At 44.1% G+C, this 24,665-nt stretch overlaps 1 protein-coding gene across 1 annotated transcript in view; it reads right to left on the bottom strand.

The window, feature by feature from the left end:
• The window catches only part of ACVR2B (activin A receptor type 2B), a 155,497-nt gene continuing 130,832 nt past the window's right edge, over positions 1-24,665 (bottom strand). Inside the window, exons 4-11 of the mRNA XM_054018810.1 lie at positions 23,831-23,982; positions 22,692-22,835; positions 21,589-21,732; positions 20,537-20,685; positions 11,718-11,832; positions 9,613-9,751; positions 4,254-4,384; positions 1-1,638 (exon numbers count right to left, since the gene is read on the bottom strand). Coding sequence (XP_053874785.1) covers positions 1,444-1,638; positions 4,254-4,384; positions 9,613-9,751; positions 11,718-11,832; positions 20,537-20,685; positions 21,589-21,732; positions 22,692-22,835; positions 23,831-23,982 — 1,169 coding nt within the window. The 3' untranslated portion in view covers positions 1-1,443. The remainder of the gene's footprint in view (positions 1,639-4,253; positions 4,385-9,612; positions 9,752-11,717; positions 11,833-20,536; positions 20,686-21,588; positions 21,733-22,691; positions 22,836-23,830; positions 23,983-24,665) is intronic.

The raw sequence follows: 24,665 nt of genomic DNA, 5'->3' as shown, positions 1-24,665 counted from the left end.
TTTGTTTTTTAAACATTGCATGTTTTGCAAATTAAAAAAATATTTAAATGTTGAATCAGCAGCATTAGGAACATTCACTGACTAGAGCAAGTTTTATGGCATACTAGAGTAACGGTATTTTAGAATATGCACCACTTTAAGACAAAAGAGTTTAGTCACAGATAAAGAGAAAGCTGAGTCAAAGAAATTGGTTTAACAGATTCTATGGTTAATGCTAATGCTGCGCTGTTACCTCCCTATATTCTGCAATTGTACAATTCAAATGCTTCTTGAGTGCGTCTGCCTGCCACTGGCCCAGGTAATTTTTTCCCCTCCAGTTAAAAAAAGGCCTGTCTACACAGCCAGAAATCATACTTTTCTTCTTTTTAATCATCTGCACTGGTAGCTTGGGCTAAGCAGTTATCCAGCCCTGAGGCCTTATTCCCTGAACTGCTACTGTATTTAAAGCAAGATATAAATGCTTTCAAATCTCCCAGTACTTTACAGAGAGCTTCTGAGAATACGCTGTTATCTCTCTCAATTACACTGCTTAAAAGCAACTTTTTCCAATTTTTACCTGGAGTTTTAAAAAAATATATATATATACCTATGGTTTGGTTTTGTTCTTTTAACACCCAAGCCTGAGATACTGGGGGAAGTAAGAACTAGTACCTTGCTTATCCCATTGGCTCATTGACCCAACTTTCTCAATATGCTGCGATGATAAATACTCTGCCTCAAAAAAGTTCTTCCCCTCATTAACTGGTTACCTGAGAAGTAGCTCCATAGCAAATGATGTTTCTCCAAATACTGCAAAGTCCAACATCACTCTCCCCTTCTCCTATACTAAACACCCCCCCTTTAATTTTACCATCAAAGAGTTAACATTCTCTTCCCAGCTTCTTGTGTTTTTTCCCGTTACAATGACACCCGTTAAATCCGTAAAAGACACATCTGCTGTTTGTTTCTTTTTGAAGCTCACTGTCTAAAAAAAGAAAATAGGGGAAAATAATCCTTTTGAGGAAGGTGTAATCTTATGTAACAGTCTTAAGTTTCCTCCAAAGTTTGCAGCATTGCGTTTTCTAAGATGGTACGTGGTTTTCCTTTATGTCAGAGATGCTCTGTGTTGAAGACAGACCGATGAAGAGAAACCCAGAAAACTGAATTAAAAAAAAAAACACAACTGAAGTGAGTTTGTTGAGGTTCTGAGGTACCTGCACCTTTTCTGCATTCATTAGTCGGCACCTGAATGCTTGCTGAGATGTCTTTTTTGTTTGTTTTTTGTTTTTTTAATACAGTAGAGCAATGTGCTGGTAAAATTGATCCAATCCAAAAAAAATAACAACAACAACAACAATAATAATAAAAAGTCAAGATAAAATAGCAGCTGCATTCATGTGTTTGTTGGGTTTTTAAACTTTTTTTAAATCCACTGAGTCTGGAAAGACAAAAGTGAACCAGGACTTAGATACTAGACTCTTTGGGTGGCAAGTCCACGTTGGTGACAGATGTCACGATGGAAACGAGGCAGTCCGAGGTAGTGCCGTTTACTGATTTTCGGATCTGAGAAATGCGCTCCTCGACACAGCCTGCCGAAAGCCGAGCCTCTGCATCGTGGTCCCAGCATTCTTCAATCGTAACACAGAGCTGTGCCAAACCCTGTAGAGTCAAGAGGAAACACACATTTAGCAAATGGATTCTCGCTGAAATCTTGTTTGTAGGGGGAAGAGAGGGGGGTGGCATGTTGAGCAGCACACACAGCCTGGCAGCAGATGTAGGAGAATCTGGGCACAGCCCTTTAACAGAAAATCCTATGGGCTTGTCTACAAGAACGGTTAGTTTGGGCAAGACAGGGTGTAAATTTACCCCTCACTAGTCTGCAGTGGACCCTGCTGCTGCTGCACACTAAAAGTTTCCTTAATGTGCTTTGAGCTACCCTGCTTTAAAGCGGGAGCCTATCAAAGCACACTAGGAAACTCCTCATGCACAGCAGAGTCCACATAGACACTTAGAGCGCAGCAGGCTAGTGTGAGGTAGATTTACTCCAAGTCCTTCTATTGTCCCTATGTCAGTATTGCCAACACTAGGTTCTCAAAAATCCTGAGTTAGGCCTCAAAATATTATAAGATTACTTTACAAAAAGTTGGTTTTTTTTTTTAAATAATTTACTTAAGTTCTTTGTCTTATGGGTTCTGAGCCTTTAGGGTGCACTCGGATCAAGCTTTTTCCTACAAACACAAAGGCTAGAATCTTTTTTTTTTCCTAAATCAAAGCAGAGATTCTCAACTAATCACTTCATTCCAGGAACAGGAATTTTAAGAAAAAGAAAACAAACAGCAAATACTGCAAGATTTGAGATAATAGCACGAGAGTTGGCAACTTTGTTACAAGTACCATAAAACTTATCTTCCTAAAGAAATACTGCTTCCTTTGTATGAGTAAACTTATGTTATGTATTCTAACTGTATATTAGTGTGTGTGTGTGTGTGTGTATTATATATTATTATACAAGTCATCCTATAAAATTACTGGATTAAACACCCCACCTTCTATACAGCTAAATGCAGGTTATTGATAATCTGAATTTTATCCAATTTTGAATAATCAGGATTCACCCATATATTACAACAACAAATGTCCCTGATTTTGGGAAAAGCGACGAAGAGTCCTGTGGTACCTTATAGACTAACAGACGTATTGGAGCATAAGCTTTCATGGGTGAATACCCACTTTGTCAGATGCATGTAATGGAAATTTCCAAGGGCAGGTATAAATATGCAGGCAAGAATCAGTCTAGAAATACGAGGTTAGTTCAATCAGGGAGGATGAGGCCCTCTAAAGTTGAGGCTAGCCAACTACAAAAGCAACTCCTCCCTTGGTGTTCACACCTCAACTGCTAGCAGAGGGCCTCATCCTCCCTGATTGAACTAACCTCGTTATCTCTAGACTGATTCTTGCCTGCATATTTATACCTGCCTCTGGAAATTTCCACTACATGCATCTGACAAAATGGGTATTCACCCATGAAAGCTCATGCTCCAATACGTCTGTTAGTCTATAAGGTGCCACGGGACTCTGTCGCTTTTTACAGGTCCAGACTAACATGGCTACCCCTCTGATACCTGATTTTAGGGAAATAGAATGAATTTAAACCACCTGAGACAATGGCAACAATGTATTTAGCTTCTTAGCTAGTGCACGGGGACTGAACAGCTCAGCGACTGAGCCTTTTACCTTTAGGCCATCATTTTTAATTCAGCACAGGTAACTCATCTGACAGTTCACTGGCTCGTGTGCAATGACTTGGAGGTCTCAGTTCAATTAGTGGACAGGTGTTCAAAGCACAAAAGACTTATCGCTGTAATTAGCACCTTTGTTGGCATTTCTTCAGAGAGAATGAGGACTGAATGGGCCTGGAGACGGATATACTCTCCTGAACAGGGTTGAGACATGTTGGCTTGCAGAAGGAGGAGGAAGCTTGCACTGCCACTGCATGTGCATGGGCCTGTTCTATGGATAAACAGAGGGCTTCGTTTTCCGATGTCAAAGTGGCCCATTTCACAAGCACTAAGCCTCAAAAAATCTAATGCCAGGGGGCTGGGAATCCTTTTCACTACATTCATGCACAAAAAGTTATAAAATATTCCATCTCTGCTTATGCTGGTGAAGGGTGAAACCTCTTTAAAAAAAAAAATCAGGTGATTAAAACCGCAATAAAAGAAAGGACAAACTATCCAACAGAATGGGGACTGCATAAGTGTCACATGACCTGGGTTCAATTCCCAGTGCTTCCACTGCCCTTGGGCAAATCACTCAGTTTCCCCATTGGTAAAATGGGGATACGATACTGACCTCCTTTGTAAAGTTCTTTGAGCTCTGCTAGTGAAAAATGGTATCTAAGAGCTGCATACTATTATTTTTAGCAATGGATTTTTCTTCTTACAGTGATATTCTACATCATACCAATGAAGGGGTAGGGAGGAAGAAGTCAGGGAGAGAGAAGGCGATAGGGACTGTTTTTAGAGGTGCTCAGCACTTGTAGTTCCCATGGAGTTGTGGATTCTCAGCTCCTTTGAAAATTAGGACCAGGAGACTAGAGAAATAAAGTTCATATGTTATTTAGTTTATTCCTCAAGACAGTTCCGTTTTGCCAAACTGTTAAAAGATAATTTCCCTGATGTAACTGGCTTGAAGTTAACATCTAATGCTCAACTGCATTGCTAATTCCAGTCATCAGAGGAAACATTTTAAGCTGTTAACGAGATGGGACATACAGGGTGTTTCAGCCAGTGATCCTTGAAAGCAGGCCGCATCTTTTTGTGAACCACCACTTCCTGCAGGTCCTCAAGGGATGGATGCTGACCTATCTCCTCTTCAAAAGGCAGCATATACTCATCCACTGGACCTGAGGTATATGGAGAGAACTATGTTAATACAGAAAAGGACTCTATTAAGTAGACGTATCTCTTCACTTAGTCTGAACTGCAATTCCATAGCAACAGAAAAACCCAGTCCAAGCAAAGCATCGCACATTACGCACGTCACGTTGTTTTATACCAATGTGATTTACATTCCCCCTTCGCAAAACCGTTCTGCCATCACTGCTAGTTGTCAATTCATGAATTTGACACTGATGTCTGCTATGAACCCCAAATCTTGCACAACACTCCAAATTTTGCCTTTTTCCTAGTGGGAAATTAGTGCAGCATTTTGTAAAAAAAAAAAAAAAAAAACTAAGCAAGTTAACACCAAATCCCAGTTGATTATGTTTGATGTCCGACTCCAAATACACACAAGGTCCTGGCAGCAGATATTAATATGCCAGTCGCTTCATTTTAGTCCCTGACTTGCTAGGTCAAACACCGATGAAATATTTCTCATTTGTTCTTTCATAACCTAGTCTGATCATAGACTTATGGCAATAAAGCAATAAACAGTCATTTGTTTTTAGTTACTAGACTGCAGTCGTGGTCCTGAGAACTGACACTTTCCTAAAGAAGCCAACCCTGATTAAGTGACAGCCAGCCTGCAAGGCACCATAGGTAGCGCTAACACAGTGATGCTATTGACAGTATTGTCCATGTAACAATGCACAGCTTGGGAATGTTCTGATAGTTCTTGCAATTCTTTCGTGTTTCAATGGACCTCTACATAAATGACCCAAGATGGAAAGCAGGAATGTAGTAAGGCTAAACATAGCTAGGATCAACCCATAATGTAGGGCCTCAAACATTTTAATGTATTCAGGCATATGAAGAACTCAATTTTTGAGACACTTTAGGGAACAGGATCTGGAGAAACTTGATCTGGGTCAATTCTGCTTTGAAAGGTGGTCAACTATAACAGGACAGCAACTTTCAGAAATCTGATTCAGGGTTAGACAGCTAACTACACTGTAGAAAAGTACAGAAGCGTTCATTTGGACTCTTTTCTGTACAGTTAAGTCTTAATCCACACTGAGAGTTGGACCATGCCAAACACAAATACATTCTGAAACAATTTGTTCTGTGAGAAAAGGGCTTGAAAACTGCAAAGAAGATAGTTTTCCAACAGGACTAGAGGCACATTTTCTTCTCCAGGGAGAATTTTTGTTTTAATTGTGCTTTAGACTATCTATCTCCAGCTAGCACATATAGAATGATTTCTGAACACTTCAGCTATCACAAGTATGGCTGTGAACTGCTCTGAACCACAACAGCATGTGAAAACTTTTCTAAGCAGCAGTGTGGAGTCCCAATTGTGGCAATAAGATCGGTTTATTGAACCATCATTTGGCATTTCATAATGCTTGGATGCACTCTTAACAAATAGCACGCCAACTGAAATGAGGATTTTTTTTAGGATTCTCGTGCATTACTGCATGGTCTCTTTGGACCAAGTGGTGACCTCTTTCAAACCTGACAGTATTTCACATGGGTTCCTTCAAACTGAAGGCCAACAAAAGAGCTGGATAATTTTATCTGCTCATGAACTGTAAACCATCAAGACTACAATATTGAAATATGTGGCTATTACTCTGAAAAGTGACTAAAAGCCATTTAATTTTTCCCATTGACGTGGTGCCAATCAGTAAAACAAATCTAAATACTTAGCCTCCAAATAAGCCATCTCCATTGATAGGACAATGATAATGACCTTCCTACGCATGTCCCCCCCTCCATCAAAGTATCAGGACTGTTCCAACACACCTTTAGGGAAAGCCTGAATGAACATTTGCAATATGCTGTGCACATCAATAAACTCTTGCTCCACTGGGGCAGAAACAGAATAAAAGGGGCCTTAGCTCGAGCTACCTGCTGGTAGCCACCTGATACACAAAGCTTGAACTGTTGGCACAAGCATCTGGCTGATCTCAAAATGACGAGAAGGAAAAAGGAGGAGAGAGGTGTCTCTCAGAACCAAGGAGCCAAACCATAGGTCAAAACAAACACCTGAAACTGAACTGGAAACTAGCTCAGTCTATGGAGCACAGGTATAAGCAGCAGCACTGGTGAATCCACTAACTTTGCAGGCAGCTTAGGGTATGTTTACATTGCAATTAAACACCTGCACCTGGCCTGTGTCAGCTAACTTGGGGCTTGGGCTATGGGGTTGCAAAATTGCAGAACAGACATTCAGGCTTGGATTGAAGCCTGGGCTCTCAGATCCTGCTGCCTCATGAGGTCCCAGAGCTTGGGCTCCAGCCCGAGCCCAAACGTTTACACCACAATTTTACAGCCCCACAGCCAGAGCCCCTCTAGCCCAAGTCAGCTGACACACGCCAGCTGTGGGTTTAACTGCAGCGTAGACATATCCAGTATGAAGGGAAGGTATTTTTGAAGTTTCCAAGGACTCTTCAGGGACAGCCACCCAGTAGAGGTCATTGCAGTAAGCCTGGAGGCATTATGGGTTCATTGTTTATTAGCCTCCAACTATTTCCAAATCAAATATGCTCATTTTTACAAATAACATGTTCCTCATAGACACATTAACTGCCAGCCTTATAAACACAACCTGGAGTTGTGAGTTGAGCAGGGTTCTTTTTGGTGCACACACCTCCAACAATAGAAGGTTCTGCAGGCCAAATGTGCCCTTAGTTACACTTGTGCATACTCAATGTCTTGCAACTGACATTTAGTCTGAAGTCACTGCTGAAGTGCGAGTCACAGTGCCATTCAGCTCCATTTCCCAGCGCTGTATGGGCTCTGCATGACCAACAAGACTAAACATTCGGCACTGAAGCCAGCGGACATGGCTCTGAATAAATGCATGGAGCAGATCCATTGAGTCAGAAGGTGCCTGTAGCAGAGAGGCATGACCTCCCTCAGAAATTGACAATGAGGGAGGTCCAGACGCCCTCTGGTGGGCGGAACCAGGAAAGCCATGCCCACCATGCCAGAAGCAGAGGGACAGGACAGGAACAGGAAGTATATAAGGCAGGCCCTGTAGCTCAGTTGAGGGGAAGCTACTGAGGGAGACAGATGCTTCCACCCTGCTGAGGACTTCTGCTGCCCCAAGAACTCATCCTAACTGCCTGAGCTACCAGACATGCCCGATGCTGAGGAGCGGCTAGGATTACTGTTTGCAGTGTACCCAGGGGAGACAGAGGACAACCCAGAGATCCAGGTACACCCCGAGAAAAGGGTAGGAAGTGGCCCATGGACAGCTGACTATGGTCTGGCTGGGTTGCTGCCTGAGCCCAGTTCAGTATGTTACAGCGGGATCCTCGCTGACCCAGTGGCAGACCACTCTGCCACTGTTAGGTCCCTGGGCTGGGACGCAGTGGAGTCAGGTGGGCCCGTGTTCCCCTACCCACTGCCATCCCTGGGGTGGCAGTCACCCCACCTTCAGCCAGGAGGCCTGTGGGAGTCTACCATCTGCCTGAGCCCCCTGCCAGAGGGCTGGAGCCTTAGACTGCTGGTACCCCGCTCTGCTTGAGAGCTGGGGTCCCCGGATTATTCCCTGCTCTGTCCGGCCTGGAGCCCTGGACTGTGCTTGGCACCCTGCCCTGTCTGAGGGCCTGGGGGTCCAGACTATACCTGGCTCTATCCTGCCTGAGGGTTGGGCTTTAGACTGTTGGTGTCCTGCCAAGTCTCAGGGCTTGCGCCCCTGGACCACTCACTGCTCGACCCCGCTGAAAGGATTGAGCCCCCCTTGTCTAAGACTTATTCCAGGAGCGTGACAGCCAAGAGGTATGGCCTCCCTTGGAGACTGACAGCAAGGGAGGGCCACACATGCCTACATATTTATTGTGCCAGTTACACATGCACAGACAGGAGAACTGCACTTTGGGTTCAATCCAACTCCAACTGAAGTCAAAGGAAGTCTTTCCATTGACTTTCATGGGAACTGAACTTTTGAAGTTGTATTTAATAAAGGGAGATGGGGGAGATCCAAACGGATGTTTTGAACCAGACTGAACCATAGGAGACCTGCGTTATATTCCCAGCTCTGTCACAGATCTGCTGCATGGCCTTGGGCAAGTCACTTTATCTCTGGGTCACTGTTTCCCCTTGTACGTCATGTCTAGTTAGACAGTAAACTCTCTGGGGAAGAGACTCATCTCTTACCATGTGTAGGTACAGGGATCCCAATTTGATTTGAGTCTCTAGATGCTACTGTAATGCAAGCAAACAATAATATTTGAAACCCAAGGGAATCAGCACGTTGAGGACTGGATGTCTGTTCCATACAAAAAGTGAGGGGTCTGAACAGGTAGTCGGGGAGTTGACAGAAATGAAATGACTATTTCTGACTTCCCTCCGTCCTAACATCAGCAGGCAATCTTCTGCACATAGCAAGACTGTCACCGATTAGCAGATGCCCTATTTCCACATGACACTTCTTGCTGACAGACTAGAGGCTGCCCCATTTTTCAAGCACTGTTTTGATGAAGGAACATTGAGAAAGTCAGGCGATGCGGTGAAAGCAAACGCTTGTGGCTAAGGCTTTGATTGCTTTAACTCAAGTGCTTAGGTTTTTGTTTTTTAAATAAATTTTTAAATTAAATTATCCCATCTCCTAGAACTGGAAGGGACCTTGAAAGGTCATCGAGTCCAGCCCCCTGCCTTCACTAGCAGGACCAAGTACTGATTTTGCCCCAGATCCTTAAGTGGCCCCTCAAGGATTGAACTCAAAACCCTGGGTTTAGCAGGCCAATGCTCAAACCACTGAGCTATCCCTCCCCCCTGTTCTTACAGTGTAGACTGCACTCTCCCCATACTACATCTCAGAGAAGGGAAGAAAGAGCTGATGTATTATCCTTTCACATAGGTTCAACACTTGCTTAGGGAACAAGTGAAAATGAACAGGTCTGACAACAAACAAGACCCCCTTCATTGGAGAGACAGTGCACAGGGTGCATTTAATACTTTAAAATAGGCCCACTGTCAACTGTGGAATTATTTTCTCTCTCATCTCATTCGCCAAATTTTTTATTGGGTTCCCAGGCATTATGCAATATAATCTGCACACTGTTAAACGCACTTTGGACTTTAACTCTATGAAGTCCACTGTTTAGAGGGAATGACAGTTTATTGGAAAATCCAGATTAACATCTTAATGAGAAGAACATGCCATTGATTTTATGAAGACACCACCATTCTCTGGACCGCATACCCCTGCTGAAGCTGAGCTGGGGAACTTTACACTTACCATCAGCTGCTGTGCACCTGGAGATTAACTCCCACAATACTAGTCCCATTGCATACATGTCTATTCTCAGGAAGGCATCTCGCTGGAAGTTGATTGCCCCCTCTAACACCTCAGGAGCCATGTACCTCCTTGTTCCCACCTACACACCAAAAGAAAAAATGCAATTTAAGTTACAAGAGATAGTTGGGTGTGTAGGGACTACAGCTGTTCCATCAACCTCAAAGCTACTTCTCTGCTAAGATGGCTGTGTACTGGCTCCAAACAAAATGGGTCCACTCTTTCTGGCATCACTCCTCATTAAAACCATTCCAAGCTCCACAAAACAGTTGTAAAAAGACTCCAAGTGTGTGGATATGTATTTGTTGATCATTCAGTGGACACTAAGGGTTTGAATTAAATGCAATGAGGTAAGATGACCATGTCTGAAATTCTGTCATCCATCCACCCCATTGCCTCTAGCTACTGCAGCACCTGCTATATGTAAAAACAAGTTAATTTTTGGAGACACTCCAAACACCTTAAGTTCAAGTCAGACTCTCAGTTATTTGATCATAATTGATCGCTTAATTCTCCCTTTATAAATTTAAAAAGGAATGTTGAGCTGGTGTAAGGTTCGGTGAATAGAGGTTTGACAGCCCTGGATAGAAGTCTCATTTATCCAGAGGACAGGTGTAACGTGGACACCACACTGTCCTGCCAATCCGCTTCAACCATGTTCTGGAGACCACCTCTAACCTTGAGAGAGTAGCTCAATCTCCGCCTGTTAAACATGTTGTTACTTTTAGTAAAAGAGATCTTTATAGAGGTGCTACAAACACATGTGGTGGAATACCAAGCCATGATGAGGAGTAGGGACAGAAGGGGTCTGGAGTGGAAGGGGGAAATCACCTGTCCGATGCAGAAGTTAATTTTCTTTTTAATAATTTTCCCCCTAGGGAATTCCCCACCATAAACTTCTCATCTTGCAAGGGCCTGACTGTGGGACAAAGCCGGAGCACGAGAAGATGTAGAAGCAGTTAAAGGTCTAGAGAGAGGTGACCAAAATGGTCAGAGCTGTGGCTGGATTTACAGAGATGTTAGGAATAGGCTACTTTTATGTCATGGAGGTCACAGAACATTCTCTCCTTCAGCCCCCGGGCTGAGGGACTGAAGCTGGGAGCCAGGGGGGCCTTGAGAGGGTTCCAGCTACCGGCAACAGCCTCCTCATGGGGCCCCCTGCAAGGTTCCAGTGACAGGTGACAGCCTCCTGAGGGGGTCCTCCTCAGGGTCCAGCAACAGGTAATAGCCTCACGCAGGGGAGAAGGATGCCTTGGGCAAGCGTCTGGGAGTGTCCTGTTTTCTCTTTGGGAAATATGGTCACTCTGCAGCTCCCAGCCGCCATGGGTGGAGGGCCCCCCCCCCCACTCCCGAAGCTTCCAAGTGTAGTCAGCTTGGGATATTTATTGCTGCTAAAGGTCTCTAGGCAGCTACAATGACTGGACTTTAAAAAAAAACCTGAATAATTTTATGACTCAATATTTAATGCTAAAACCAGTGATCAAATCTCATGCTGCAAGGGATAAACTGAATGCCTTCAGGGGTCAGGATGGTCTCCACCTCCATGTTATGCAGCCTTGCACAACTGTCTATGTGCACTATTGGAGAGGATAAGGGGTTGCCTTCCTCTGCAGTAGCAACTAGTGGAGCCAAGTTACCTTAAAATGGCAGGAAGAAAGTAGTGCAGGAAATTTAAAGATCAAATGCCATTCTTTATGGAAAGTGTTTCTGCTCATTTGTTCCCTGATTCAGTATCTGGGATATAAGTAATTTGCAAAAGTAGAAGAACAGGCAGTGTGTGCAATATAAAATATATAAAAGGTAAATCTGGGTCATCCCGTACCCTGCTCTTTGAGCAAAAACCACCATTAAAGCTAATATAAAATCAGCAATTAAAAAAGCATTTTGTATCTATTGCCCCTGCAAATTATCCAAGCTGAGCAAAACAATGCCCTTCTGCAATTTCCTGCCCCCCAGTAACCGTCCCCATATCCTGCATCTGCAGAAACGCTGCCCACTCCCAGCAGATGTGGTATGCCCCACATTTATTTCTAAAAGGTAATTGTTACCTGTCCATGGGTGTCCCCTGGAGGCTTTCCAGGCTCAAACCGTACAGCCAGTCCAAAGTCAGCTAGAACTGCTGTCAAGTCATTCTTCAACAACACATTTTTACTCTTGAAGTCCCTGCAGACAGCCAAGAAGCAAGTTTGAGAAGGATTTAGTATGGCACAAATCCCATCATTTTTAAACAAACATGTCAAAACTTGACTGGTTTAATTGCCAAGCTCGGGATGCGCTCCGTGACCCAGTGAGAATCCTGTATGCTGAAGATGCACCTGTCTTACCTCTCTGAGATCACACCTGAATCTATGAAAGCAATAAACAAACTAGAGCCCTCACTGCTCCTGACCAGATTTAACCAATTTCCTTCCCCTCCACCATATATTTCTGTGTGCGCGTTTTTACAAAATACTCCAGTTCAAAGATACAAAGAATCTAAGGTAGAGTCAGACTGACACACTGCTTTAGGAGTGGCATTAGGGCATTGCCTGCAAACACCCTTGCTGGGCCCGATGCTCATACATGCTATACAGGGTGGCGTGGAGGCAGATTTCAGCCTTTGCACTGAAGTAGGTTCCAGCCTTTGCACTGACGTGAGGCCACTGCTCACATTTCATTGATGATCTGGCAGTTGTGTGCCTTTAGCGGCCGACTGTGTGACTGTCAGCCTTTCTTCCCCCAACTGAGGGAGAGGATTATAGTGATGGTGGCAGGGTTCCTCTGGCACCCAATCAGGATGCAGGAGATATGGCCATTATCTTGGACTATATATTGGAACCAGCGTAACAGAAGAGGAGAGAAATAACAGCAGAAGCAAAAGGAATCACGGGGGGAGGGTAATTTTAGAAAAGAATCAAAGCAGGGTAAGGAAAACAAGGAGAAAGCAGTAGTACAGGGGAAATTAATGTCAAAATAAAACCAGGGATTGAACTAAAGGGATCATAATATATTATTTATAGATACACGCACACACCCACAACATGCCGCTCATACACAGTGATATAAAAAAAATGAGACAAGACGGAAGCTCCCATGTTTAAAGTTTCTACCATTCATGCATTTAGGGTGACCACATAGCAAGTGTGAAAAATCGGGACCGGTGGCGGGGGGTAATAGGAGCCCATATAAACACCCCCCCCCCCCCAATATCGGGACTGTCCCTATAAAATCGGGACATCTGGTCAACCAAAATGCACTATACAAAAGTTAGCATTTCATACGAATGGGCAAACCCCTCCTCTGTCTGGCATCCTCAGCAATGTTCCCTCAAAGAGGCATTTGAGGGGTGGAGGAGAGCACCCAGATGTGATAAGAGGTTATATTACAAGTTGGTTTTGCCAGGACTACCTACAGATTGTTCCCTGGTACATACTATATATACACATTTTGTATACATTGGGCTTTAAAAAGTAAGTATGGAAAACTGGTCTCTTACTCCATTCAAAGTCAGCAGTTTCTGTAAAGTCTGACTGGAATTTTTAATTAGAAGAGAGCTTAATCAAGTTTCTTGTTAGTTTGTTATTATAAGCAACTCACCATCACATACCAAACAAACATACCAGACCCTTTTAATAGTTACTGTATTCATTATGCCCATTAATTTATGAAGCAAATGTTACATTTATATATTTATAATCGTTTGTCATCTTAAAGTAGTAGCCCTTTAATAAACAAGGCCTCCTTGGAAACAAGCTGATGTGAGCTGAGTTCAGCTCACTCTTTCTACAGGCTTCAATCGTTTTGTGTGGCAGAGATCTATTATATTGAACTTTTGAGCTCCTGGACCAGCACTATCCTAGAGATACTGACTGTACTAGGTCACTGACAGAGTCCAAATTCCCTTTGTAGTGGTTTATTATGGGTTGAGCAGAGTTTCATCCACAAGCCCTTCAAAGCCACGTCCTTACCTTAGTCTTATAGTCCGAATGTGAGTAGAAGACCTAACAAGAAAAATCACACACCCTGGCCTTTCCACATTTTCATCAGAAAAGAGATGTTTGTGAATATAATTAAGATACAAACCTTTGACAGCAGATGGCAATGCCCTGTATGCACCGCATTATAATTTTCCTATATTCTTTCAGTTCACTCAGTGACCTTGCTGAATGCAGGACACTGCTAGCCTGCACAACATAATTAATGAGGTCAGATACAATTGTTTTAAACTACAAATGATCTGTCAAAATACTTTGGGAAGAGAGGAATCACTGGACCAGACAGAGGGGCCTTCTGCATTTCTGGGTGTCATACGGCCACATCCAAAGGCAGGTTGAGCTGCTCAACCCCCAAGTCTCAACCTCCTGAGAAAGTAAACAACACTTCTTTACCACAGCCACACACAAAGCTGCATGTTCTAGTTCGGGAGAGTCTAGCTAGGTGATTAAGGTGGGGGAAGTCATTTAGCCCACTGTCCAGTAAAGCAGTTATTGGAGACATTTCTGCAGTGTAGGATTTGTTGTTATAGCATATTCACAACAAAATTTAAAGAGTGCTTAATTGCTTAAGCAAAGCTGTGCTTGCCTGGTTCTCCCTCACTGAACTACGACTCCATTTGGCAGAGGAGTTAATTTATGACAGACTCACAAAACCACAATAATACACTGCTCCGCCATCTTAAAAAGTAAAAGTGAATGATTAGATGCATACATAGATAAATCCACACACATACACGCACACTCTCTTCGGGGCATATTGTGCATCTATCACATTCTCCATGCACATATGCAAAGAGGTAAAAACACTTTAAAAACATACATCCAAACTGGCCAAGTGGCCAAAAATGTCAAGGAATGACTCCGCTGCCCACAAAAAGAAAAATAATCTTCCACGGAAAGAGCTACAGGCTTTCGGCTGACAAAGAGTAGGACAAGAAGATCTATATTTATGTGTTTAAATAAAAACAGTCCGATTTTCTGAACAACTGAACATCTGGTGACTCCCACTCAGATCTAAGAAATAGGATTTTAAGGCACAGCCAATCACTGGCTTGGCAACATGACCTGATGGTCAGCAAGCTATTCAGTCAGACCATGGAATGGCGGGGAGGATTAAGCTCTAGAGTAAGGGACCTCCACTGAAAATCCCTTCCTACTAGCCTCCTCCCATTTAGATGTGAGGGCAGTCCATTTGAGTGTCCTGGCTGGTAGGTAACAGAATGCAGCAAGAGAAGAATACTTCTTCCACAGTGCCATTCACACCCATATATATCCCAGAAGCCACTGGCAACAATGAATAAAGATTAAAACAATTTTATTTTATTATCTGCTCCTATCAAATAAAATGTGAGTTTTAAATAAGTCAGCACCCTACCATTGTGAGCTGAGAGCTCACACATCCAGGGTTGAATGGCATTTGGCTCACAAATGCCTATAAACTTTACTTCTCCCCACCCCACCATTATAGACCTCCCCAACACAGCCAGCGCTCTGGCTGGAGGTGCAAGCTCTGGTATGGGGCTGGGGATGAGGGGTTTCGGGTGTAGGAGGGTTCTCTGGGCTGGGACTGAGGGGTTCAGAGGGTGGGAGAGGGATCAGGGCTGGGGCAGAGGGTTGGGGCTCCGGGCTCTGGGGTGGGGCTTACCTCAAGCAGCAGCAGCAAATCCCCCCCTCTGGCTCGTATGCGTAGGGCAGCCAGGGGGTCCCACACACTTCCCCCATCCCAAGCGACAGCTCCTGTGGCCAATGGGAGCTGCGGAGCTGGCACTTGGGGCCGAGACCGCGTGCGGAGCCCCCTGGCTGCCCCTACACATAGGAGTCGGGAGGGACATGCTGCTGCTTCCAGGAGCCATGGCAGGCAGGGAGCCTGCCTTAGTCCTGTTGTGCTGCCAATCAGACTTTTTAACGTCCCAGTTAGCAGTGCTGACTGGAGCCACCAGGGCCCCTTTTCGACTGGACGTTCCGGTCGAAAACCGGACACTTGGCAACCCTACCTTCTCCTGGGTTCAAGGGCTGCCAGGATCCTCCTCTCCCTCCCCCACTCCCTCCACCGGTACTAGTCATGGCTCCCTGCCTGGCTGGTCTCAGGGCAGTATAGGGGGTGGGTTACTGGGCTCTCTCAGCTCATCGCTCCACTCCCTGCTATCCCAACTTCCTCCCCTTTGCTGGGGTGTCTCGCTCCCTTACAACGTGTCTGGGACCCCCCCATGCCGCTCCCTTCAGGCCCCTCCTTCCCTCTGGCTGTTGTTCCCCCCTCCATGGACCCTGCCCACTGGGTCTGTCACCTTGTTCCTGGTGGGTTCTAGCCCCTTGCACGACCCTCCTGCCCCCGCTCGCTGGCTCTCACGTGTGTCACTGGGCCATCAGGCAGCCCCCTCCAGCCTCCTACGTGGCTCTTCGCCTGCTGGCTGACAGCCACAGAACCTCACCTGCCTGGGGCTGCTCTCGCTGTCTCCCTCCCTCAGCATGCATGCAGGCAGGGACTTGAGCTGGGGGGCTTCCTGATTTGACCAGGCAGCTGGGCCATGGCACTGACCTGGGGTGCTGGCTACTCCCCATTGGCCATGGTCTAGAGCCCTCTGATTGGCCAGAGGCCCTGTCAGTCCCAGGATCCCATCTCCTCCTCGACCCTTCCCCTCTCTCCTGGTATGGCGAGAAGGCACCAGAAAAAACAAACCAACAAAGAAACCTACAAAGTTTGAGTAAGGGACCAACAGTGCCCTTACACATGGGGGAGGGGGACACCTGTTAAACACTGCAGAGTCCAGCAGCCCCAGAAGACAGTAGCCCAGAGACTGGGGTCTCAGTGCCAAAAGGCATTTGGTACCCACAAGAAGCGGGGACTCCGGTTCATCTGATACCAAAAGGTCCTTAGAGTGCTGGAATTCCTGCAGTACCCAGAAGGGATCCAGTACCGACAGGGTAGCTCAGGCAACAACTGCTGAAGCAGATAATACTGACAATCGCACCGCAACGGAAGATAGGCATTGTTGTGTGTCCGGCACTGAACAAACCGGTACCAGTGGCTGGACAGACTGCATCAGAACCAACAGTTGGATTAAGGGGCACAATGGTAAGCTGGTTTCATGTACTGGTATGTACTATGAACGCTGGGCCAGATGCATCAGTACTAACAGCTGGGCCAAACTCACCCTATGCTTGCTCTGTGCTGGTAGAAGGTACCAGGGCCCTATTGGAGCCATGTCTCTTTTCCTTGGGGCTCCAGCGCTTCACAGCCCTGCCAGTACTAGTGGAGGAGTCCTTGGCTTCAACAGTACCTATGGTGACTGGAGGCCTGACTGAGCACCACATCTTTTTTTAGAGCTGATTCCTTGGAGTGAGAATCCGCATTCCTCTTTTTGGGAGTCTTCCCAGAAGCCTCCAAAGTCTTCCCTTCCTTTTTGGGGAAGTCTGCCCGAGGCAGAAGTAGCACTGGCTCTGTCCAGGGACAGATATGGTGGGGTGAGAGAGGTGGTGTCTCCTGACCTGGTTCTGGATGTAGAGAACGTTCTATCATGAACAGTCCCCGCTTGAGCTCCTTGTTCTTCCCTGCCCTACAGTTGAGGGCCAAGCAGAAGTTACACTTCTGGGAGACATGGGACACCCCCAAGCAATGGACACCCTTAAGAGTGGCCATCGCTTACAGGAAGAGGCAGCATTTCAAGCATGGCAGGCCAAGAATGCAAGTCTCCCTGGGGGGAAAAAGGAGAGTAGAACAAAACCATCTTCTCACTACGTGTACAAACTAACTCACTCTAACGACACTAACAACTACTAGACTAAGTATCTAAACACTAAGGAATAAAAGAGAAAGGCCGAGGCACACTCAAGGCAGACACACTAAGGAAGGGGTTCCCAACCCCTTTTTTGCGCTTCCCGCCCCCCCATGCTATAAAAATTCCACAACCCAGCTGTGCCACAACTGCTTTTCTGCATATAAAAGCCAGAGCCGGCGTTAAGGGGAGGCAAGAAGGGCTAATGCTAAGCTAAGCAGCTCAGATGGCAGGGCTCGGGGCCCCAGGCTTCAGCACTGCACAGCGCGACTTCACCTTTCTGCCCTGGGCCCCAGCAAGCCTAACACCGGTCCTGCTTGGTGAACCTCCCGAAACCTGCTCGCGGCCCCACAGGGGGCCCCAGAGCCCTGGCTGAGAACCACTGCTCTAAGATTCCATCTCAGGCCAAGGTGGTTGAAAAGGAACTGATGCGGTTCACCTACGCACCCTTATATAGCTTTGGTGTCTGACATTAAGAGGCTTAGAGTGCATTTGCAGGCTGAACGGACACTGCTAGGTGAAAATCTCCAATCACTGGCTTGAGAGGCACGTGTGTACCTGAAGCAGAGCACCCAGAGGGACACTACTCAAAGGGTACGTCTTCACTACCCGCCGGATCAGCGGGTAGTAACGTCTAGACGTGATAAATCGATCTCCGAACGCTCTCCCCGTCGACTCCAGAACTCCACCAGAGCGAGAGGCGGAAGTGGAGTCGATGGGGGAGCCGCGGCCATCGATCCCGCGCCGTGAGGACCCGAGGTAAATCGATCTAAGATACGTCGACTTCAGCTACACTATTCTCGTAGCTGAAGTTGCATATCTTAGATCGATTTCTCCCGCCTTCCCCCCCCCCCAACGTGTAGATCAGCCCAAAGAAGAAATGATATTTGGCAGCATTAGATTCCACTGATTTATACACCAATGTTCTTACTTTAAATTTCCACTAGAGGGCACTAAAGCACTGACAAGCAAGGATTGTGATAATTACAACATTAATCCTCCTTTTGTGCCAAAGGCCAATGGTGTTAAGGAGTTATCTGAAGCTTTTTATGGCTGTAACTCACTCAGACTTAACTGAGAATTCAAGCATTTTAACAGTGCATTGTCCTGTGCTATTCAAAAATATCACCCAACTTGAAACATATTTATTCAGACATTTATTTTTTTAGACGGGGAAAGACAGTAAAATACACCCCTGCCCTGAAACTACATGCTTCTTAGATGGTAAAGTTTACACATGGGAATGAATTTCCCCACCTTCCTTTTCCCCTCCCCTGCATCATTTGCTAAATCTATTGTGACACTAATTACCATGGTCCACAGCTTCAAGAGTTTTGCATGGCTTTTTCCCTGCCCCACCCCTAGGAATCTCACATATAAATCACTGCATTTATTTTACAGGGGCAAGTGTCAAGGAGGCAGAGTTCCCCCCACAAGCAACTGAAATGCAGCTGCAGGCTCTTGCACAAGATCACATTTCTCAGAATTCTCTTCGTGTTTTGGGGGGCGGGCACACAGTCACTCAACAGAAAACACTTTTAGAACAGAGATTTAAGCTTTTTGGATGTAAAAATCAGTCTCACCAAATCAAATACAGACGACTGCAATTGAACGTCATGTTTCAGCCCAAGCTAGAGTGCAGGGCAGTGGGTGGAGGAGTATGTCCTGGGACTTCCATGTATATAGCCTTTCACCGGACTTAAAAATTCTTCCTGAAAACTCACCTATTCCATGATGCCTGGAGCAAGCAAGACTATACCATCTATATTTTTATTTTAGAACTAGCTATCCAGAACCATCAAGACATGCAGACGTATAAAGTGAGTATCCATCTGCATGTTGCCATAACCCTCATCGTTCTGCACTCCAGCAATTTGCCCTGCCACACCAGCCTGTATCATGTCTAAAATGTACTGTAAACTCTTTGGGGCAGGGATCGTCTCTTCTTGTATCTTTTGAACAGCTCATGGCAAGCTAAGTGCTATAAAATAATGAGTAATAGACAGCAGCCATTTTCTATTTCACTTATTCTTTCCTTCTGAACAAAAAGCTCAGCTGGGGAGGATAAGAGGATAAGACTAAGCATCAAGTTCAAAATAATTATATTCCCTGGAAGCACTGGTTTAAATCCTTGCATAGTCAAATAGACATACGGAATATACAGACTACCATATAGTTTATTCAGATTATAAAGCCAGAAGGGCCAGTTTTGATCATCTACTCTAACCTCCTGTATAACACAGGACTTCCCTGAATTAATTCCTCTTTCAACTTGAGCAGATCTTTTAAAATACATCCAATCTTGATTTTAAAATTGCCAGAGATGCAGAATCTACCACAACAGTTGATAAACTATTCTAATGGTTAATTAACCTCGCTGTTAAAAATTTCCACCTTATTTCTAGTCTGAATTTATCTACATTCAAATTCCAGCCACTGGATCTTGTTATACTTTTGCCTAGACTGAAAAGTCCTCCATTACCAAATTTCTATTCTCCACATAGGTACTTACAGATTGTGATCAAAGGGTACCCCTTAAAACCTTCCCTAAGTTAAGATAAACAAATTGAGCTCTTTGAATCCATTGTTATAAGGGTTGTTTTCCAATCCTTCAATCATTCTTGCAGCTCTCCTCTGAACCCTCTCCAATTTATCAACATCCTTCTTGAATTGCGGACACCAGAACTGAACGCAGTATTCCAATGTGTAGGTCCTTTGGATAAGGACTAAATCGAGGTCCTGCCTACTCTGTTTGGACATTAAACAGCCTCTGGCACTTTCAGTGGAGGATTTGTCCCCCCATGATTTTGGCCTACATTCATTTCTTCTACAGGGGCTCTGCAGTGTGGTGGCGGCACAGACTACCTACCTGGCTATTACCTTATGTTATCTTTTGCAAAATACTTAGGATGAAAGGCACTACATAAAAGCAAGATCTCCTCCCTCTTCTATTCAACAAAATTGTCACCAGACGAGCATGTATTTTAGAAAGAGACAAGGTGGGCGAGGTAATACCTTTTATTGGACCAACTTCAGCTAGTGCAAGGTTCAAGCTTTTAAGTTACACAGAGCTCTTCAGGTCACGAGCTGAAGAACTATAGTTATGCAAAAAGACAATACCTGTGTGCTATGGCAGGTTTGTGTCCTTCCCCTTTGCACCAGGGGACATCTTCATGTAGGTAGGACAATCCATGGGCCATCGTTTCTGCAACATGGCAGAGTTCATTCCAGCTGATAATATTCCCCTTCAGGTAATCTGTCAGAGAGCCCTGAGAAATGGGACATCATATGTTCTTAGAACTTAATCACAGACCTTGGTAAGTGACAGCTGTGCCAAATCATCAGTTTAGAGAATGGCTTTAATGAGTGCTTGAGAAGTTTGAACTTTGATTTGACAGAAAAATCCACTTGCAAAGAATAAAACAAAAAAGAAGAGAAGAATGTTGGTGAAATACTATCACTTTCCCGGACTCATTGAAATAAAAATACCTAATGGCTTTAAAAATTAGTTCCACCAGGTCTAGCTACCTCGAGAAAAAACTGGAGCAGCTATACAAGAAGGGGAAAGCCTTAAATGAGAAAAGATCTTACATTCTATTAGCTGTCTATGGAAATGATTGACTCCATGAACCTTGGATTAAATACAGGGATAACACTGCAGCTCAAACCTGGATTTGTGCATGTTTGTTTTATTTTAAATGTTCTTTATATTTGACAACTAAAGCAACCCATGAAACAGAGATATGCAGTGAGTTTTAAGTAAATACAGAGCCTGTCTGAAAGTGCAGAGTAAGGACTGCAACAGTCTGACTGTCAGCTCTGAATGCTATCTCTCAGGTTTGCCTACACAGGTGCAAGGTTACTACTGCTTACAAGTGCAAACACTGGCCTTTTCCACTTCTCCTCCTGTCCTGCAGATCAGACTGATTTTCTAAAGCCGACAGTTCTTCTGAGAAATCTTTAAACCAAGGGTCGGTTTGCCTTTTTTCTTTCCATAAACTGAAACACAGCTCACTATGGAGAGGTGAGAGATGCTCTAGAATAGCTACAAGGGGACCATGACATTCAGAAGTGGCTGTTGAAATGGTAAACACCCATTCCAAATCCTGTATAGTTGCCCCAATAGGCATCAGTCCCTTTAACCCCCAAATGGAGATGTGGCTATATGATACCTTGTCATGGAAAGCTGTGATCAGCCATAGCTCCATCTCCAGGTTTGTTCCTCGCTTCTCTGCTGCAATAAACTGCAAAAGGTTTTCGTGCTTCATGCCAGGCGTGTTGAAGATTTCTCTCTCACTCTGCCAGGATTGTTTATCCTAAAGCAGAGGGAAACATGATCAAAGACCACTTCTAAATTAAACCTTCCATTTAAAGCAAATAGCTGCCATGACACCATGCATTGCTGATGCTCCTCTTAAAGTTATTCTCAGGCATCATAAACAGGAGTACAGATGCCTTTAAAATTAGGCAATTTCCCAAAAGGTCTACATGCCAGAGGGAGAGAAGACATTCCTGTACTTAACCCCTCCCCAAATCGCCCTCAGAAAGCTCTACAGCCTCATTAAAAAAAGTGAAAGCCGACAATATAAAGTCACGGATTAAAAAATGTAGCCAAAATTTCTGTGAAAGCAAGTAAAAGAATGAAGCCTATGCAAATACTACCTAGATTTATATTTTAGCTGTAATTGTTAAGGTTATCATAAACCAGAATGGATTGTGTAAATGTCCGGTCTGGAGAGATAATATAGAAATCTCTTTCCATAAAGCCATGATGAAAAACACAAGGAAGAGGAGGATTAAAGAAGAGGGGTTTAGGGGAAGAGCACAAAGATTTTTCAATAATTTTTCTTCAACTGGACATATCTGATTGTTTCGGTTTTTCCATTTGCAATTCTTAGCGTTTTGAATGTTCAAAATGAAATATATAATGTCTCAGCACAGTAATGTTCCTGTACAATGAGTCTTCACTTCATTAGGACTGTGGTTTTGTGAGCTGCAAATTACTTATGTTCAGGTCTGGATTCTCAATTTACCTAGGCAACAGTCATGCAAGATCTGGGATTAACATGGTCTTTTGTGCACTCTTTGGGTATTACACTGCATGCTGCCTCCCTGAATTTCTACAACTCCGAACATTCGGACCAAAGTTAAAATGCCCTGTAGATTTCAAAACGGCATCATTTGCTCAACTTGAAACAGCAGCTGCTGCAGGTGGCATTTGCTAATGAGCTAAACATACTGAAAGGCATATGGAGGTCCTTGAAACTTTTCTCACCTGTATGGGGAAGATTTTCACTGCTACATAGTCATTCATCAGCTGAGCCTTCCAGACACAGCCAAAGCGCCCCCTAGCTTTGATCTCCAATAATTGCAACGGCTTAAGGCCAACCAATGGAGAAGGGGGTGGTGGACCAGGATCCTAGAAAACAAAAGAAGGATAAAGATGTAGGTTACAAACTGAAGTCAAACAGTGAAGCAAGGGGAAAAACGTATTTTAGCTGACTGAAATTTACTGTTCAAAGTAAGTTATGACTTAGTAGCAGAGCAGTGTGAAATTGACATTTTGTTTTGCAGAATTTTCGCATGAAACACTTTGCCATTTGGTGGCGTTTCCCACCCTCAAATGTGGTTTATATGAAATGTTAAACTACTTTTTGCATCAAATCATGGCAAAAGCTTGAATTTTCTCATGTCTTCAATGCAAAAGCTGTCTTCACTTGGAAAACATTTACACTTTAATGATATCTCCTGCAAAAAAATGCCACCTTCAGTTTTGTTACAAAATAGCAAAGTACACCTAAAATTTCAAATAGTTTTGCACTTCATTATGAATATTTCATACCATTCTAATGAACAGCAAGTAAGTCTTTGATCCAATCAGGCACAATAGGCTTCCATAAAAATAACAGCTGTATAAACTCAAATCTTTGTATGAAAGATGCTATTTACAATACAACGTAGCTTCATGTAGAAGAGTAGTTGGCCTCTTCCAACCCAAATCTGTCTTCCATGTTTGAAAAGCTCATTTGGCATAGGCTCCGTCTAGCCATGCAGGAATAAAAAGGGTGTTCAGCACCTCAAACTAAAATTAGGCCATACGACTTTTTTAATTTCCTCCCATAGAAAAAAATTAGATTCTTACAGCATGTGCTACGATAGCCATTATGAATTCCAGCATGGTATTGCAACATTTGTTTAACAATTTAACAAAGCAAAGAGAAAGTTCTGCCATCTTAAATTAATAGTGTGCCATCCAAGGACAATCAATCTAAGAGGATTGAAATACTCAACCTGAACAGCTTCTGTACTTTCATAACCACCTGGTAAACTTACTGAAATTAAGTTTACAAAAGAGGGGAAAAAAAAAGTCAACTCTTGCCCTTTAGTTTTCAAGGAATCAGGCTTCTGACTCACCTCATTAATGTCAACGTGCCCATAGGGGGGCTTTCGGTGACGGTACATCCAGAAGGCCAAGAGAATGGCCATAGACAGAACAGCAATTGGAAGCAGAGAGTAAACCAGAATGTTGAGTAGTGAGGGTGTTGGTGGTGGTGGCTCATATATTACTGTAAGGGGGAGGAGAACAGTAAGTGAAACAGGATTTTTTATATCTGCAATGGGATTAGTGGCTGTAGTTCCAGACATACACAAGCATTTGCCCTCCCCCAACTCCTTTGCCTGTGTGACTCTCATGCTCTTGTAATGAGCAATTTATTAATAAAGATCTAGCCATCCATGCTCTAAAGTACCGCATTAGAACTTCCCCAAAAAAGTTCCACGGACCCAAGTGAAGTAGAAAATTGCTTGCTGGAGTTTCTAAGTTTACATGCTTGCCTGCTGTTAACCCCAAAAGATGTTACGTGGGCACAGATGGCAAAAACCCTTCCCCACCACTGCCATTATCTAACAAAGAGAAAGGTTTTCCAGCCATGGCAATATGATGTCAGTTTAAAGTACAATACTGCAGAAGCCATCAGCAAACGTAGTGTCTCCACAGTAGTACTAATTCCCCATTACATCAGTAAAGCTGATGAACAAAGAATGGGAAGTCTAAATAGAGCCATGTTGCTTCACTGGAGACACGGAAGGATGAGGGATGGATAAATATCAATATTTGCCGAATTAAACACACACACAAAAATCAGTAGGGAAAGGCTTATTTTATTATTATGAGGCTATGAAGGGGATTTTAATAACAATAGGTAATAAAAATATGTAAACAATTAATAACTTTCATAAAGTCCTTAAA

This window comes from Malaclemys terrapin, chromosome 2, assembly GCF_027887155.1.
Source record: "Malaclemys terrapin pileata isolate rMalTer1 chromosome 2, rMalTer1.hap1, whole genome shotgun sequence".
In the NCBI taxonomy this organism is placed as follows: domain Eukaryota; kingdom Metazoa; phylum Chordata; order Testudines; family Emydidae; genus Malaclemys; species Malaclemys terrapin.
Note: the sequence above shows the minus strand (reverse complement) of the source record. Positions and strands in the feature narration are given on the sequence as shown.